Below are 17,546 nucleotides of genomic sequence, written 5' to 3' on the forward strand. Positions count from 1 at the left end.
ATTTCAAGCCTCTGTCTCAGCCGAGGAAAGACTATAACAGGAGGCGGGGTCGGAGTAACAGGAGAAGGCTTCCGCAGTCCTCCTTTACCCAGGGCCAAGGCTCGGCGAGACAGTCGCCGGCTACTAAGAATTTTCTCTAAGAACATGTCCATTCCAAGATCCACTTGCCTCCCCTTTGTCGGCAAGAAAGAACTGAAGAGGTGGCGGGTTATCAGGGACTTATATTCACTGCCATAATGGTGCCACTCCAGGGGGCTCCACAGCTGACCTGACGGGCACCACTAGGAGAAAAACCTTCCAATGACCATGCACACGGCGTGCACACACCTACTGGGAATGAACATGAGCAACACATCTTGCAGATCCAAAGTTACGATAGGTAGGTAACTGTTCTTTGTTTTTGTTTTTTTTTTTTAATCTCAGCAGGGCCTGACTTTAGTTCAGGCTTTAGTCCTTACAGCAAGCCCCTCATACAGGCCTCATGTCTCAGGCTCTATTTCTACTACACTCCCTAATTTCCTTCCGGACACTGTCTCATCAATCTTGGATGTCTGTAAGGCATCTCATCCCAAAGTGCTTCACGGTTTGTATACACATGGATTGCTTCTTATCTCTGAGATAAAACACACCAGCTGTTTAATAGTATAAAACAAATCTTCACGACAGTTTAGGACAGGAAGTGAAGCAGAATCTCACATCCATTTGAAACTGCATGGTGGATTTAAGGAGGCAAAGTGCAATTGCCAGAGTCAGTAGTTTGTGCCAGGACACAAGCAACCAAACTCCTAATTTACAAAAAGTTCTAGGGGAACTTCGATGTCCATGAGTGGCTGGAACTCTGAATTTTTAAGTTTTTTTTTTAGTTCAGCTGTCTACTCTTCCAAGACTTCCTTCTCCAGCATCAAGCAGGTCATTCAGGAAAGGCTGTGGTAACTTCTCTTCTTGGGCCTGTTTCACACACTCACTCACATTCACTCTCACTCGGTCCACTGGTAATGCATCTCAGTCTGGAGGTGACTTATCTTTGCTCAGGAGTGCTGCCATCATGTCCAGGGGTTGTTTCCTCTTTTGTGTTCAGGGGACAGTCACATGTCCAATGGCTTGGATCCTGTGGCCGAGACAGCAATCAGGCAGTTGACTGAAACGAATAACAAATCTGCCAAGAAGACCCCGACAAAACGCAGCACACTTATCATCTCAGGAGTTTCCAAGGTAACTGGTGATCTGGGACCTCTCCCCTGAAGTGGTGTACTGAGGGTTTTTAATAGGGGTATGGGTGTCATGATGCTTGGTCCTGCAGGGGATCTCCTATACAAAGGAATCTGTTTGTGCTGAATAATGACCTCCAGTCATATAGTATCACCCCACAAAGGATCTCAAAGCACATTGCCGTTACTGAAATGCACCTGTCTTTGGGGGTTCAATAGGTCACAGCAGTAGGATAGGAAGTTAGTGAAAATGATGCAGTGTCCAGTTGAATCTTCATGGGGGATTTAGAGAGGGGGAATGGGATTTCATCAGGTGTCCCTGGCTGGAGGACGGAGGAGGAGGAGAACCATGCTGTGTTATGAGATCCACACACTTCAAATATCTCTCGCCAAATAATGGCAACTATACAAACATACGCTCTCCTAGCAGTACACTGGGGCATTGGCTCCTCTGAGGAAACAGAACTTGAAGGCTTAAGCATCAGAACATGGGGTTTCACAGTGCTTAAGAACACGCGCAAAGCCCATCCGTCCTGAGCCTCAGAGTCCCACCTGATGTTCCTCTCATGGGGCAGTTTAGTGTTTTGAAATAGAACTCTGTAGCTTCTCCTCTCCATCCCGGCCCGAGAAGCTAATTTTCCTCCTAGATGGGAGAATTAGTAAGAATGGCTTGGGCCCTTTATTTTTAAGGAGGGGAGGAGATGGCCCAATGGAGACGAAGGTAATTTGTGAACTTCAACTCTCAACTTCTGTCTGTTTTGACCTTTGCATCTCCTTCAGGTACCAATTGCCCAAGATGAAATGGCACTTTCTCTTGGTTATGCTGCATCTATGGAAGCCACCATGCATGGATATTCCATAATGGCAGGCATGTGCGACCACCCCCAGAGCTCCACTGAGCCATCTCAGCTGCTGGAAGCATCATTCTCAGGACAGAGAGCTAGTCAGGAGCTGGATGAGACAACACGATCAGACATCTCTGAGAGACCTTCGGTGGAGGACGTGGAATCTGAAACTGGCTCCACAGGAGCCCTCGAGACCAGGAGCTTAAAGGATCATAAAGGTGAGGCTGAGTGAGCGATGTTCAGCGCAGCAGGGCCTGGGGGATGACATGATAGTCTCACACTTTGGCAGTGCAACATCCTTCCTCTAGCGTCCGACGTGTGGGTCACATCAATTTCACTCGTGTTCTGTGTTACTGCTTTTGTAATGGGGAGCAGGAGGGAAATGTTCTGAATGAGTAGTTGTGGCTACTTCCATAAGGGTTTTGGGGGTTTTTTTTAAGGCAGTCACTTCTTGTGAGCAAATCAAAGTGAACTGTGTACTGTAATTCACGCTGCTAGCTAGGAGATCTTGCTAATTACTCAACTGAGTAAGTGAGCAGGATACATTACAAAACACCAGAAAAGTATAGTGTAATTTTTAAGACTAACTCACTAGTAAGTATTCTGCAGGTATAGCTCATAAGTTACAATGACTCTCTCATGGGGGACCTTGCTATAGCGCAGAGGTGGCCAACTTGTGGCTCCGGAGCCACATGCGGCTCTTCAGAAGTTAATATGCGGCTCCTTGTATAGGCACCAACTCTGGGGCTGGAGCTACAGGCGCCAACATTCCAGTGTGCCAGGGGGTGCTCACTGCTCAACCCCTGGTTCTGCCACAGGCCCTGCCCCGCTCCACCCCTTCCTGCCCCCTCCCCTGAGCCTGCCGTGCCCTTGCTCCTCCAAGCCTCCTGCATGCCACCAAACAGCTGATCAGGAGGTGTGGGGAGGCACTCATCGGCTGGGCTGCCGGTGGGCAGGAGGTGCTGGGACTGGGGTGGGGGAGCTGATGGGGAAGCTGCTGACACATTACTGTGGCTCTTTGGCAATGTACATTTGTAAATTCTGGCTCCTTCTCAGGCTCAGGTTGGCCACCCCTGCTATAGTGTCTTTTCAAGCTTTGATGAGAGTTGGAGCTGGTGTTAGGTGTATGTGTGTGAATTATGGGATGGAGGTTCTGCTGTAGTTAAGGTAAAAGAACCAAACACTTCTGCCTAGGCTAAATATTGATTGGTGGTCTGCAAATGAGGCAGGAAAATTGCGCTGGAGCCCCAGTTTAAACATAAGAAAATGGTCCTGAACTCATCCCTAACTTTCCCAGACCCATTGTCATGTATGTAAAACTAATGAGCTGAAATTCAGCAAAATATGAACCATGGAAAAGTTTTTTTTGGTTTTTTTTTTTTTATTAGGAGAGACTCTTGCCCCCATATCGATGAGCATGAGAGATAAAGGTGCAGGATTGCATTGTGGTCACTAGCAAAGAGCTAGCTTCAGTGATCACCAATAAGGAAATGGAGACAGAAGGGTGAAAAAGATAAGGAAGAAATGGCGTGCTAAATCATTGAGCTGATCTCTTGCCTGCTCCCCCCCTTGCTCAGAGGTAGGCTAGTGCAGAGATTCTCAACCAGGGGTTCGGGGCCCCCTGGAGGGCCGCGAGAAGGTTTCAGGGCATCCACCAAGCAGGACCTATGTTAGACTTTCTGGAGCCCAGGGCAGAAAGCCAAAGCCCCACCGCATGGGGCTGAAGCCAGAGGCCCTGAACCCTGCTACCTTGGGCTGAAGATGAAGCCTGAGCAACTTAGTTTTGCGGGAGCCCCCTGTGGTGTGTGGCCCTGGGCAACTGCTCTACTTGCTACCTCTAATGCTGGCCCTGGCTTTTATATGCAAAAAAATCGTTGTTGTGGCACAGGTGGGCTGTGGAGTTTTTATAGCATGTTGGGAGGTGGCCAGAGAGAAAAAAATTGAGAACCCCTGGGCTAGTGTATCCCCAGAGCTCAGACTGGAAACCAAGTGGTGGTACTCTCCCAGGCTGCAGACACAAGGCAAGTTCTACCCACTTGAGATGCTGCTCAAAGTCTATTGTATGGATGGTCAAAATACAGTACAATCACATGTACTCTGCTGGTCCTCTTGGGCCTGATTCCCCTTTAAATCAGGTTTGAAAACAACCTTGGAACTGGATTAAGGTATAAGCACAATCGACACATACCGAGGGCCTGTGGTCTATCATGAGATTTTGATGCATTTCATTTTTCAATGGAAAGCTGTTTCTAGCCCTTGTGGTTGTTAAGAAAAACTTGAAAATGTGAACTGAGTGTAACTGATGCAGTGATACCCAAGTCAGACAGTCTCCAGCAGAGAAAGGAGCAGCAGCCTCTAGAGCAGTGGTTCTCAAACCTTTGTATTGGTGACCATAGGCGCCAACTTTCGTCAGCGCCAGTGGGTGCTCAAGCCCTGGCCCTGGCCCCTCCCCAACTCCGCCCCTCCCTGCCTCTATTGGATCCCTCCCCAAATCCCCACCCCGGCCCTGCCACCTCCTCCCCCAAGTGCGCCGCGTTCCTCCTCCTCCTCCCCCCTCCCTCCTAGGCTTGCCATGCGAAACAGCTGTTTGGCGGCACAAGCGCTGGGAGGGAGGGGGGAGAAGCAGGACCCAGCGGCGCTCTCAGGGGAGGAGGCAGAGTGAAGGCAGAGGTGAGCTGGGACCAGGTGGGGAGCTGCCGGTGGGTGCAGAGCACCCACCAATTTTTCCCCGTGGGTGCTCCAGCGCCTATGTTGGTGACTCCTTTCACACAGCAAGCCTATGGGTGTGACCCCCCACTTATATAAAAAAGTGTTTTTAATTTATATATTTAACACTATATTATAAATGCTGGAAGCAAAGTGGGGTTTGGAGGTGGAGGCTGACAGCTCGCAACCCCCACAGAATAACCTCATGACCCCATGAGGGGTCACAACTTGTGTTCCCTCTAGGCTGCGCGGTTGGGTGGCCGTCCAGGAGTGATTCAGAGGCCATGCACTTGATTAACACAGCCATGCACATCTGGCGATGTGTGTTCAAGTGCCCCTCACCATATTGCTCCTGCAGCTGCTCTTGGGACCCTCCTGCTGGCTGTGCAGAGCAGGAGGTGAGGGCGGTGCTGATGTCAGGGTGTCCCCCCACCCCCGTACCCTATCTCCTCAGAGAAGGGGAGAGGGGGCAGCCTGGCTGAGGGCACGGAACAGGAGAGAACTGTTGGGTCTGAGGTCTGAACCAGCCTTCCCAGTGAGTGAGTGCCTTAAAGAGACAGGGCATCATTATGTCTGTCTTCCTCTTCATTTTGTCTTTCTCCAGTCAGCTTTCTCCGGAGCGGTACCAAGCTCATCTTCCGGAGGAAGAACAAGCAGAAGGAAGCAGGCCTGAGCCAGTCGCATGATGACCTGTCCAATGCCAGCACCAGCTCTGCCACCAGGAAGAAAGCCAGCAGCTTCTCCCGGCGCCTCATCAAGCGCTTCTCCTTTACGTCTAAATCAAAACCCAAGGCCAACGGCAGCACAACATCAATGGGCGAGAACTAAGGGTGGGATGAAAGATTGCATTGAAGCCCCCTTTGTCTCTGTGTCTTTCCCACCCCAGGTATCTGCGAACTACAATCCAACTCCTTCCTCCTTCAGCTGAGGGGGTTACCTCACCTCCCCTGGTCCTTTATATTGGTTGAGGAGGTAAGGGAGTTATGAACCCAAAACTTAGGTTGATTAGGCACCCTGTTTCTGCCTCTTCCGGATATCATGACCCATTTGTGCTTGCAGAAGCCCTGATAGCTTGCTAAGCAGTCATTCTGACTGCTCCAGGCACTGGTGGAATGACTCCATGTCCTCCTGATTGCCTTGCACCTTTGACTTCTCCAGATGACCTCTTAGAAAGGGGACGGGGCCTCCGAGGTGTCTGCTCCAGGGTTAAGACTTAACTCTTTTTAGTTCCTGAAATCTTTAACGGTGTGACAAAAGAAACCCTTGATTCCCTTTTTTGGGGAAAAGGGGTTAATCTACGGAAGATCAGGGCTCCTCCACTCTACTTCTGCATGGTGCAAAGTTCATGGTCTGACTGAGGAGTAACACCTGTTCGCTGCAGGGGAAAGACTAACTCCATAAACTAGTTATTTGAACAGTGCCCCCCTGTTTTGTAGAGAATGTTGGGGATTTTTCTTTTATGTGAAAGGACTTACCAGAAGAAGGGAACACTAGGTGAGACTCTGCAAGACAACTGGGTCCTTGCAAAAGTCATCTTATTATCACTACTGCAGCAGCTGCTAGCCAGACATGAGGCTTCCTCTATTGCCAGTGTGTTATAGAAAGATGAACTGATCCATAGATGTAGCTCCCCAAAATGTGGTGTCCACCACATTTAGCTGTCTGGACCAGCAGCTAGTTTTTGTACATATGGTCTCCTTTCCCTACAGAGATGGCTGGGGACACTGGAGGAGCAAATGTTATTTGGTCTTGTAGAAGGCAAGGTCCTTGCACTGTGCACAGCTGTTGTGGTCCATGGGTGCTCTACTCTGAAGACAAACATGATGCTCGGAAAATGAGGGATAGATTTGTGCTGGAGGAGTGTTTGCTATGTAGCTTGAAGTTTATTTTAGTGGCCCACATGCCCCATTCTTTAGCCGAAAGAATAAAGGTAAAGTCCTCCACAGAAAAGATTTGACTTGTTAAAATGGATCTTTCCCTAGTGGCTCCTGATGGCACTGACGACGACTCCTCCTGCAAATCTGATTCTGACTACGTATCTTTCTTTCAAGTAATATGAATGTCCTCAATTTGTCTTGTATTGGCAGAGGAAATGATGCTAAGAAATGCAGAGGCCTTCAACTTCATTGCATGGAAGAGAATCAAGTAGACAGGCAGATGCTTTGCCCTGAATGTGGCAGGGGTTAGAAGTTTCAGAATTTACTTTTCATTTAAAAAAAAGGGGGGCAGCTTGTATGTGGAAAAAATTACTCCTGGGTGATTGCAGGAGGACAATTATTAAGTTTTGTAAAAATTACAGATGAAGTCCCATCTATAGGAAAATCCTTGAACAGTGATCGTGGGGCACATCAAAAGACTAGAAGGGGGTTAGCAGTGTATAACTGTGAAGAGTTTAGGGCCAGGAACTATTCATGTTTCTGGGCTCAGGGCAGCACTAGGTTCTGGGTAGGATCCAGAGTACACAGCTATGATTTGAAAGCTAATGAGTGGGGCACCTAAGTTAGAGGTGCTCTTTAGCATTGTCCCGCTCACCTCAGCTAGACTAGGGTGTGCACAGTATAAAACAACTGGTCCAGTTGGCTGACCAGTAGCCTCCTCTTTCCCCAGCTTTTGGTCCTGAACAGTCTGTTCAGTCTCAACATCCTTTCTATTTTTCTCCCTTTTCCTTCCTTGCTGAGAAACCATCATGCTTATGCCACTCCTTCCCACACATTATCGGCCCACAGCACCTGCTGTCTGTCACTGAAACATGAGCTCCTTGATGGAGACTGGGCCAAGATCTCAACTGGGGCATGTTGGCAGTTTTGGAGGACTCCTAGAAAGATGTATAACCCACTTTTCTGTCACAGCTCACCTTCCTCTGTGGTCTCAAAGCTGTAGGCTTTCCTGACTGGAAATCCTCCACCTGCCTCATTCTTAGTTTTGTTTTTATTTCTCTCAACTTTTGGGAGGTAGTTTGAGACTAAAAGTGGTTAATGTTCTGAGGTCAGACAACATCAATATTTCTCCAATAGCTACCTGTGAAACCCTTCCAGGGATGCTATAGCAGCTTCCCTGGAAGGCTGAAGATAGTAAAATACCCATGTTTGAGGTTAGACTGAACATAAACTATGAGCTGAACATGACTTTGAATAACCGAAACAAGCAACTTCTGAGCTGCAACTTAACTGTTTCATAAGTTTGATTTGAGCTTAAATTCTTCTTAAACAACAAATGGAATGGGCTGTCTCTGCTGGAGAGTACCTGGCTGTGAAAATGCCAGTGTAGCTCATTATATACTTCTTCAAATGTAAAAATCCAGACACTTCAGTACACCCAGACAGTCCCTTGCAGATGGCTGCAGGGCATGGTGGATGTCTCCTTAGTAGGGTAAACTAGGAGTCTCGTCTTTACTTTCTTATGAACTTTTATTTAAAGTATCTGATAATTGGGTGATCATATTCTTAGAGCAGGGTTGCTCCGTTTTATGGTCTTGGTTAAATGACACATTCTGCTCCTTTCTGCATCTTCACATTTGTACTCAGTAATTTTTCATGTATAGCTGCTACCATGCATGAGCCGTAGATTGTGGGACTTTTGCCCATGCCTTTTGTGTACTTCTGGTTACCTGATATATGAGGAATGGTGACGCTTCAGCCTCACAATTAGGTGGGGTTAGGTCAAGTAACTGATCTACTTTTAGCATACTTACAGGTGACAGAGGCCATGTACGTCTTTAGCATCCAAACACTTCTAGAATTTGATGTGTTTAAGAAGCACGTCCTACAGGATTTTATTTTCAAAACTGATCCTTAAGTCTTAAAAGATCTAACTTTTTCCTTCTGTACTTGTACTTACTGCTTTGGAATGTTTGCTGTGTAAACTATCTTTCACAGAGGCTGCAGTACCCTCAATGGATTGTTTATTCCCTCAACCACTTGACTGCTCATCCTGGTGCTATCACAGTAATTGTGGTATAACCACCAGGATCCACAAGGATGAAGATTATTTTGCACTTTTTAGATTAAAGCTGCAGAACATCTCCTTAAAGGGTCACTGGGGTCAAACACTTATATTTAATAAAAACTGGTTCTTTACCAGATATCAGTGTTTTGATGTGTGTGGGAGGAAAACTTAATGTAACGTTTAGGGTTTGCTTTTTTTCTTTTTCTTTTGGAAGAATTGCACTCTTTTGGCACATCTGCTGTGCATATAGTGCAACTTTCTGCTGGCCATTTGAGAACCAAAAAGTGAAAGTGATTCTAAACAAAATGAAACTGCAGTGTTATTGTCTAGCCTGAAACTAGTGCAAAAAAATACACAATGCAAATGAATGTCAGTGTCTAATGTGATGGTAATAACACACAGCAAATGAAATACATTTTAAAAATAGCTTTTAATTTGAATATCCTTTTCTAATCGGCTGGCAGGGCTGTTTTTAAGCCTATAGATGAAAAATTAAAGTCCATTTTCTGTCCTCAGTCTACAGGCAATCCCATCTCATGTCAATAGAAACTGCATGCATAGATAAGGAATGCTGTGCAGCTTTAAATGTTAAGGGACACACACATACAGGCTTAAATACAACAGGCAGTGTTATGGAGATCTCTCTTTCGAAGGCTATTTCAAAAAGCTGCATGTTAATGGAACCAAGTTGTGTGTGTGTGTGTGTGTAGCGGAGGGGGCTATGATATGAACTCATTGAAAAGGAGAGGTATAATCAGTAGGTCTGATTACTACCCTTTACAGATTTGTGGTGTTACATACTGGCAATCCTCCCCATTCCCATAGGCATTTCTTGTAATGTGGTATGTTTAAAAAAGAGAGAGAGAGAGACAACTGTGCTTCTTACAAATATCTGTTGAATTCACAGTCAGATGAGTAGAGGTAATGGAAGGGGGACTACATCCAGGCAGAGAATGGGACAAATAAGTGTGGTGAAGCTGTGGATAGTGAAAAGTTTTATACAAACCTCTGCAAATTGTTGACTCTTTATTCAGCTAAGTTAATTACTTCTTAGAATATGCATGTACATATATACAGCATATTTGTGTGTGTGTGTGTGTGTGTGTATATATATCGAGGTTTTCTTCTATTTCTTCTGAGTTAATCATTACTTAGGGACTTGTTTCCTGTGAAAACATCTTTCTTTGGGTTAGATTTCAAATCCATAGAGCTGGGGGCTTGTGGGCAACTAGTAAGCCAATCTGATCCTAGATGGGACAGCAGCTGTAACTTAGACCTTATTTGTTCCTTTCAGCTGTTTTTTTTTCTTCCCTTCCTGTACATAACAAATATACAGTAAAAGTGTCCTATCCTTGGTAGCAGAGATTCAATGAAAACCCTGATTTAAAAATAAAATAAAAAGCTGGTGTGGCCCCTGTGATATTGTAGCTCCCTTTACATGAGTGCCCCTCAACCCAGGACTCCTTTCACAGGTATCTGCTTGCTTTGCTCACTTGTACAGGTTCTGGAGCAAACACCCACACTGAGCCTGAGCTAGTGCCCCACATTTGTGCTCTTTTGTACTTTGATGCCTTCTTTGTGGGTGGATTATTTTAACCCCAGATTTCAATGCAAAGAAAAATAGGAACTGTTTAGCTATTTAAGAGAGTCAAGTACAATGATTTATTTAAAGATTAAACTAATGAAATTCTGCACCTTTGTAAATGTTTAAGAAGAGTTCCATTGCTGTGTAATGGCCTGAACTTGTTAACTTATTAAACTAAATGGGAGTTATAAACAGTATCTTGTGTCCTCACCTCACATGTCTTGTAGTTTGTTGAAAAGGTTTGAATAGCCAGAAATCAAAAAACAAGCAACCCCAATTGTTACACTTAACAGCTTATGGAATTTGCAATATACTGTAGTACTGGAATAATAGTAAATGAGAGATGAAGCCTTCAGCAGTTGCTGTGTGACTAGACTAGTCCTATCAGTCCATCTCTTCTGCAATATACCACTTTTCAGAGAAGGAAGCGGTGGGTGGGAATGCACTCATACAAGTTTGTGGTGTGGGTGATGTAACACTCCAGCAGCATTAGTTGCCTCCGTGAAATAGTTAGCTCTGTTCCTTCTTTACTTTCTCTGCTGTATACCTTGTGCTGTTGGCTCCTCCTTTCCACCTGCCTCTGCAACAGCTTTGGTAGACATTTTAACCTGTTACGTGATGCAACTGATTAGACCTCCCTGTATGGAAACTTAATTCTGCTTGATATAGGATGTAGCCTATGCTGAGACATGTCTTATTTCTAATCAAGTGTCCCATATCCTGTATCAAGTCTATATACGATACATTGTGTCCTTGATTCCACTAATACCATGGCTCTCAAACTTTTTTACTGGTGACCCCTTTCACACAGCGAGCCTTTGAGGGCGACACCCCCACCCCTTATAAATTAAAAACACTTTTTAAAATATATTAAACACCATTATAAATGCTGGAAACAAAGCAGGGTTTGGGGTGGAGGTTGACAGTTCGTGACCCCCTATGTAACCACCTCAGAACCCTCTGCGGGGTCCTGAACCCCTGCACTAATACTAAGGTAAAGAATCCTACACTTCTAGCATGGTTATGGTTATTATACATAATAAATGGTACTCTTAATCTTTGTATGATTGTTTTCCACATATCTGCCCTTCACTGCTGTGAAAAAAATAGAAAACTAGCCTCCTGTAGGGTGAGCAGGCCACCAGCAGCTGTGTGACCTTTATGTAAAAATGTCTTATAGCGTGATGGCTATATAGCAAAAGCCGCTTGCACACCATGCAACAACAAATTGGTCCTAGAAAACCTATGAACAATGCTACATATTCTTGAGCCTCATCCAGTGGCCCATTATCTTTTAACTGACTACTTAATGTATGAATAGATAGGAAAAAAGTGCTGTATAAAAAGTAATATTGTTATCCCCTGGAACATGGAGAGAGGAAAGAGGAAGGATGTCTGGGGTGGGAGCATTCATGAACAACTGAAGGGAATGGGGGATTGTTTAGAGCATCTAAGGAGCTGTCTATGGGGGGAGCACAAGGAGAATAGTTTAGGGAGTGTTAAGGAGACACACACACCTAGAGATATTTGCAAGAGCAGGTACGGTGGCAGAGTGGAGAAGGTTGCAAATGGAGATGGCTAAGATGAGTTGACAGTAGCACACAGGAAAATGATTAAGGGAATCCCTCAGTTCCTATTTTGGGATATGAGCTCAGGAAGATTAGTGGTGCAGGAGGGAGCTATCTAGTACAGCAGATGAAGGGAAAAGGGCACTTGGATGTGTATGTGGAGACACTTTAAAAAGGTTCAGCAGGGGTACATGAGGGAGACTTGGTTAGGGAGGGCTTGAAGGGGGACTTTTTTTAGGGGGAGCATGCAGGGATGAATATAGGGTGCTGACAGAGACTTGTAAGGGGGAGAAGTTTACAAAAGTACTCAGCAGGGACTTGCTTTTGGGTGAGCAGACAGGTAGAAGTTTGGAGTTTGCAGTAACCCGCTGGGACAAGAATATGTATTGGTTGGTGTTAGGGATGCAATCAGAGATGGGGAGAAGGCAAGCGTGTAGTTTTGGGGGGAATGCATGTGGGAGACTCTGGATGTGCAGAGGTGTAGTTTCAAGGAATATGCGCACACGGTTATAGTAAAGGACGCACAAAGGGGATGTATTTAGGTTTGGAGGGAGAATCAGGTGGAAAGGTGATTGGAGTAACACACCAGGGGCCTGTTGTAGGGGAAAGATGCAAAGTAATTAGTGGTGCATACAGGAAAGGTTAACAGAGTGGGGAGCTGATTAGGATATCTGACAGGGATGTGGTGAGAGAGAGAATGTGTGGTTGGGTTGGGTTGGTTTTCTGAGGAGGGGAGGGAGATTGGAGAATACCATTCTTAGGCATGTGAGAGCAGCCAAATTATGTGAAAAATGGTTTTATCGTTGCTACTAAATCAATCCGGATTGAACCCTGTGCTTCAATTTCACTCAGGCTAAGATCTGAATAGAACACAAACACGTAACACACTTTTTTCAGATTTTGAAAGAAATGTACTGATATGAATAGAACTGACCTGGAGGATATTTTTTGAAGCTATCATTGCACAATCAAAAGTGTCCCTTTTAAAAATATTTTAAAATTAAAGCTAACTTAAACATTCCATGTTCCTTATAGTGAGAGAAAAGTACAATTTATAAACTGGACTCTAGGACCAAGTTTTGCTAAATAAACACGTGCAGCAGAAACCCAGAGAAGTGAGAATGACCTGTGAGAATTAAGCAGCGTAATCAATGACTGTCGGCCTATGTCTCCCATCAGCCACGGTGGGCCCTAGGGCACCATGGGAGACATAGTGTCCTCTGGCCTCTAGCTCCCATTGGTCATTGCAGAGCCCAGCCGGCCGGGACTTCCCCTTTCCGGGGCGGTGCCCTTGCGAGGCCGCAAGTGGTCAGGCTGTGCCGCCATCGGGAGAAGGTCGGAGGCAGCGGGTGGTGTAGGAAGCCATCTGGGGAAGGAGCAGTTAGGGGTTGGGAGATTGAAGACCTGAGATGCCGTGTTGAGGGGCCCTGGTCTGGAGCCCAGTGCAGAAGTCTGGCCCAGGTTCCCTTACAAGCCTCCGTGGGAGTGGCAGAGTGGGGTGGCCTATTTGGGGACTGATAATACCCTGGCTAGGGGGAAACTTCAGTGCTCTATAGAGCAGGGGTGGGCAAACTACAGCCCGCGGGCCAGATCTGGCCCGTGGGATTTCCACCCCTGTAGCACCGTGGGCCACGTGCCACTCCCAGAAGCGGCCGGCACTACGTCCCTGCGGCCAATGGGGGAGGAGGGGGACAGAGGGCTCCACCTGCTGCCCTCGCCACCCACCATGGGGAACCGCGACCAATGGGAACTTTGGGGGAGTTGCCTGCAGGCGAGGGCAGCGCAGGAACTCTCTGTCCCCCTCATCCCCCAGGGGCCGCAGGGACGTGGTGCTGGCCGCTTCTGGGAGCAGCGCGGGGCCAGGGCAGGCAGGCAGGGAACCTGCCTTGGCCCCGGTGTGTGCTGCTGCCACCCCGGAGCCGCTCCAGGTAAGCAGCGCTGGGCCTGACCCTGCCCCCCAAACCCCTCCTGCCCTGAGCCCCCGCCTCACCCCTCCTGCACCCCAACCCTCTGCTGCACTCTGCACCCCAGCTGCACCCTGCACCCTAGCCCCTTGCCTCACCCCTCCTGCACCCCAACCCCCTGCCAGACCCCTCCCGCACTCCTCCCTGCACCCCTGCCCTGAACCCGCTCACACACTCTGCACCCCTGCCCTGAGCCCCCTTGTACACCCTGCACTCCTCCTCTGCCCCAGCCCCTTGCCCTGAGCCCCTTCCTGTCCCCCCTCCCACACCCTGCACTCCCTCCTGCACCCCAACCCCCTGCCCTAGCCCTACATTCATGGCCCTGCATACAATTTCCCCACCCAGCTGTGGCCCTTGGGCCAAAAAGTTTGCCCACCCCTATTCTGGGATGTTTGCTGTCATCAGTGAGACTGTGCCGGCTTGGGCAGGTGCTTGGCAAGGTGGGGGTTGTAAATTTCTGATGAAGAATGCTCTATGTTAAATAAAATTACCGTGTGACAAACAGTGGCATCTGGCTCTTTTCTTAAAGTGTGAAATAGCAACCAGGGGTCACTGCCCAAATCAGGGGGGGGGGAATGGATGGAAACACACATGGCACTGTCCCACCTGTGACACCCCAACACCTTGAGTCCCCAAATCCTTGTACCTGCCATCACTCGTTAATGGTGCCTCTCTCCACTCCTTGCAGCAATCCAAGCCGGAGAAAGCGGACGTGCTGGAGATCACAGTGTAGCACATGGGGAGCCTGCAACAGAGCAACATCCTGGGTAATGACTCCCTGTAGTCTCCCATGGACTGGTGAGGATCCATCTTGGGGGAGGGTCTGTCTGCCCCAATGCCACCCAGACGGAGGGTCCACACCTCCTGTCAGGCTCAGTGGGATGCACTCTCTTGCCCCCCGTAGTCTCCTATGGGTCATATAGGATCTGTCTGCCCCAGGGATGGTCCATGCCATGCTGAGAAGAGTTCATGCTGCCTACCAGGCTCAAGGTGTCACTCCCCCCCGATCTTCATGGGGACTTTGGGAAGATTCTTGTTGCTGTAATGGGATCCCAGAGCAAAAGTGGCTGGTTGGGTGTCTTCGGGGCTATGGGGTCTGGGCCTCAGAGGTGTGAACTCAGAGTCATGGCTTCGGGCTCAAGAGAAAAGGGGTGGAGACTAGAGATGCCAAGAGATGCACTGTCACCCTACAGCTCCAGTACTGCTGCACCCAAAAGCCTCACTCAGGTCTGGGCCTAATTGTGTTGAGCACTGCATGGAAAATCAGAGAGAAACAGAGATGTGTATGGAGATGGATAGATGAGCATCTCTGGCATACAGAGGAGGGATGGAGAGGTGTGTGTGGCATATGGAGGACAGATGGTGATGCTGCAGGCTGGCAGGTTTGTGGGTTTGGCTTGTGGCTGATTGCCACAACAGCTCCTGGCCCCCCATTTGCTGAGCTGTTTCTGACACTGATCTATCTCTTGCAGCCACCACCAAGCAGAGCCTGGCCACAGAGCAGCACTACAGCAGTGGCTACATCAGGTGCATGGACCAGCTGCACACTGTGCTCCTCAGCTGCTCAGGGACGGACAAGCACGTGGGCTCCTGGCTACTGAACAACCTGCTCCAGTGCCTGCCCCAGATCTCACCCTCTCCTGCTCCCAGAGTAGCCTGCTCACCACAGAGACCAAGACCAGCCCCCAGCTGGAGCCCCAGCCCAGGGCCCAGCTGGCCTGGCAGCCACTGTCCCTAATGTGGAGAGCCTGATGTCTGGTGGGGGGAGACATCCCAGCATCTCCTCTTTAGTGTCAGGACATACTATTACAAACTGCTCCCTGTCCCAATTTCCTACCAGTTGCGGTTACATAACAAGTTTTTGCTGCCCTGATGCAATTTGCCACTCCCACAATTCACCAGCCCTGGGTCTAGGAGTAGCGAATTGTGACAGATGGGTATGCCTTCTCACAATGTGCTACTTCTGGGAAATATCTATTTGAAATGGGGACACTCATGAAATGAGTTTTCTAATTGAATACATTTTTCTAAGTTAGAAAACATTTGTTTTATTGAGGTCCAAATTTAATATAGAGATTTCATGGGGTAGGAAACTGTGACAGGGCAGATACCATCCGTCACAAATTGCTATTTCTGGACCAGGGCTGAGGCAACCAAGGAAATCCGGCAGCATTGAAGTGATAGGATCACAAATAATAACCTGACATTAAAAAACAAAAAAACCTTGAGTATTAAAACCTGTAATTTACTGCGTCACAATAAAAACATAGGTGATGTTATAATAATAATGAAACTAATGTTTTTGAAAAGTCAATAAAAGGAATTGAACTACATTTACAGGAAATTATGATACAGAATGGTCAATTCAAGCAATTAGAAGAGCAAAAAAGACAAACCCTGAGCCCTCACCTGCTAACCCTAATCCCAAACCCTAATTCCTGTTCCCCAGTACTCTAACCCAACTCTTCCCCCTAACCTTTGACCCCATCCCTATCCGACACCACAACCCAACCCTAAACCCTGACCCCTCCCTTCACCCTAGGCAACCCAACCCTGGCCCCTGCATCCTAACCCTTCAACTAACCCTGATCTCCAACCATCACCCCATTACATCATAATCCCCACCCTAACCATAACCCTAACCCCTTAACTCTAACCCACCTTTGAACCCAAACTCTTACTCAACCTAATCCCTAAAGCTAATCCTAACCCTCATGTTAAACACAACCCTCTAGCCCTAAGTCTTGCCTCCCAGAACCCTAACCCCTCCCCTCCCCCTAATCCAACTCTCCCTCTCAACCCCTAACCCTTTCCAAACCTAATCCACACCCTAAACCTAACTCCCCCTTACCCTCACCCTAATCCACCCCCTAGACCTTGACTCTGTAATCCCAACCCTCAAACCCGAATTTCCCCCCTCAATGGGTGGCACCATCCTCTTTGCAGTGGGGGGCAGAGGTAGGCTAGACAGAAAATTGGGGGGGGCTGCACCCCCCCTTGCCACATGGCCCCACCCATCTCTATGGCTCTGTTCCCTGCTCCTCTTAAGTGCCAGCCCTGCCTCCTCCCCCACCCCCCGCATTTCCCTCCTCCTGGCCAGTGGGGGGTGACTGATGTGCTGGCTGGTGCCATGGTATGGGCAATTGGGGTGGTCCCCTGTCTCCTCCTCTTGCTGCTGCTCTTCGCCCTGGGGCTGGGGCTGCACCTCAGCTTCCTGCCACCCTTCGACCGCTTGCAGCCCCCAAGAGCTGCCCTGGTAGGGTAACCTGGCTCTCACAGAGCCCTTGGGGAGCATCAACCATGGGCGGCAGGGCCCAGGAGCCTGGGGCAGAGTGGGTCTGTTTGGGTTGCCGTGGGGCACCCTGAACCCTCTGTCAGCTCTGGGCGGCGCATACAATTGTGTGGGGACTTCCGCGATGCTGCTGGTGGTGACACTGTCGTCAGAGCTGGGTGGCCAGAGCGCTATCCAGTTCGGCGAATGAAAAGTGTGTGTCTCCCATGGAGGAGCAGTGACACCCGGCGGCCAGTCAAGGTACTGCACAGAGCGAGGTCTTTTCCATGGAGTAGCAGTGACACTAGGTGGCCAGTTGGGGTAATGCACAGAGTGTGTTTCCGTTGCAGCAACAGTGACACCCAGTGGTCAGTCAGGGTAATGCACGGATCACATTTCTTTGGAGCAGCAGTGACATCCTGTGGTCACTCAGGGTAATGCACAGAAGGTGGTT

At 48.2% G+C, this 17,546-nt stretch overlaps 1 protein-coding gene across 4 annotated transcripts in view; it reads left to right on the plus strand.

The window, feature by feature from the left end:
- Positions 1 to 16,047, plus strand: part of C2CD2L (C2CD2 like) — a 44,118-nt gene extending 28,071 nt beyond the window's left edge. For 2 of the 4 annotated variants that reach the window (XM_074936608.1, XM_074936607.1), the window contains exons 12-14: positions 1,079 to 1,212; positions 1,989 to 2,271; positions 5,364 to 5,589. In XM_074936608.1, coding sequence (XP_074792709.1) covers positions 1,079 to 1,212; positions 1,989 to 2,271; positions 5,364 to 5,587 — 641 coding nt within the window. In that variant the 3' untranslated portion in view covers positions 5,588 to 5,589. Of the gene's footprint in view, positions 1 to 1,078; positions 1,213 to 1,988; positions 2,272 to 5,363; positions 10,554 to 14,509; positions 14,589 to 15,293 lie in introns of those variants that run through there. The other 2 variants (XR_012636020.1, XM_074936605.1) reach the window with 2 other exon arrangements.
- Positions 16,048 to 17,546: the final 1,499 nt, after the last annotated feature.

This window comes from Natator depressus, chromosome 22 (assembly GCF_965152275.1).
Source record: "Natator depressus isolate rNatDep1 chromosome 22, rNatDep2.hap1, whole genome shotgun sequence".
Classification (NCBI taxonomy): domain Eukaryota; kingdom Metazoa; phylum Chordata; order Testudines; family Cheloniidae; genus Natator; species Natator depressus.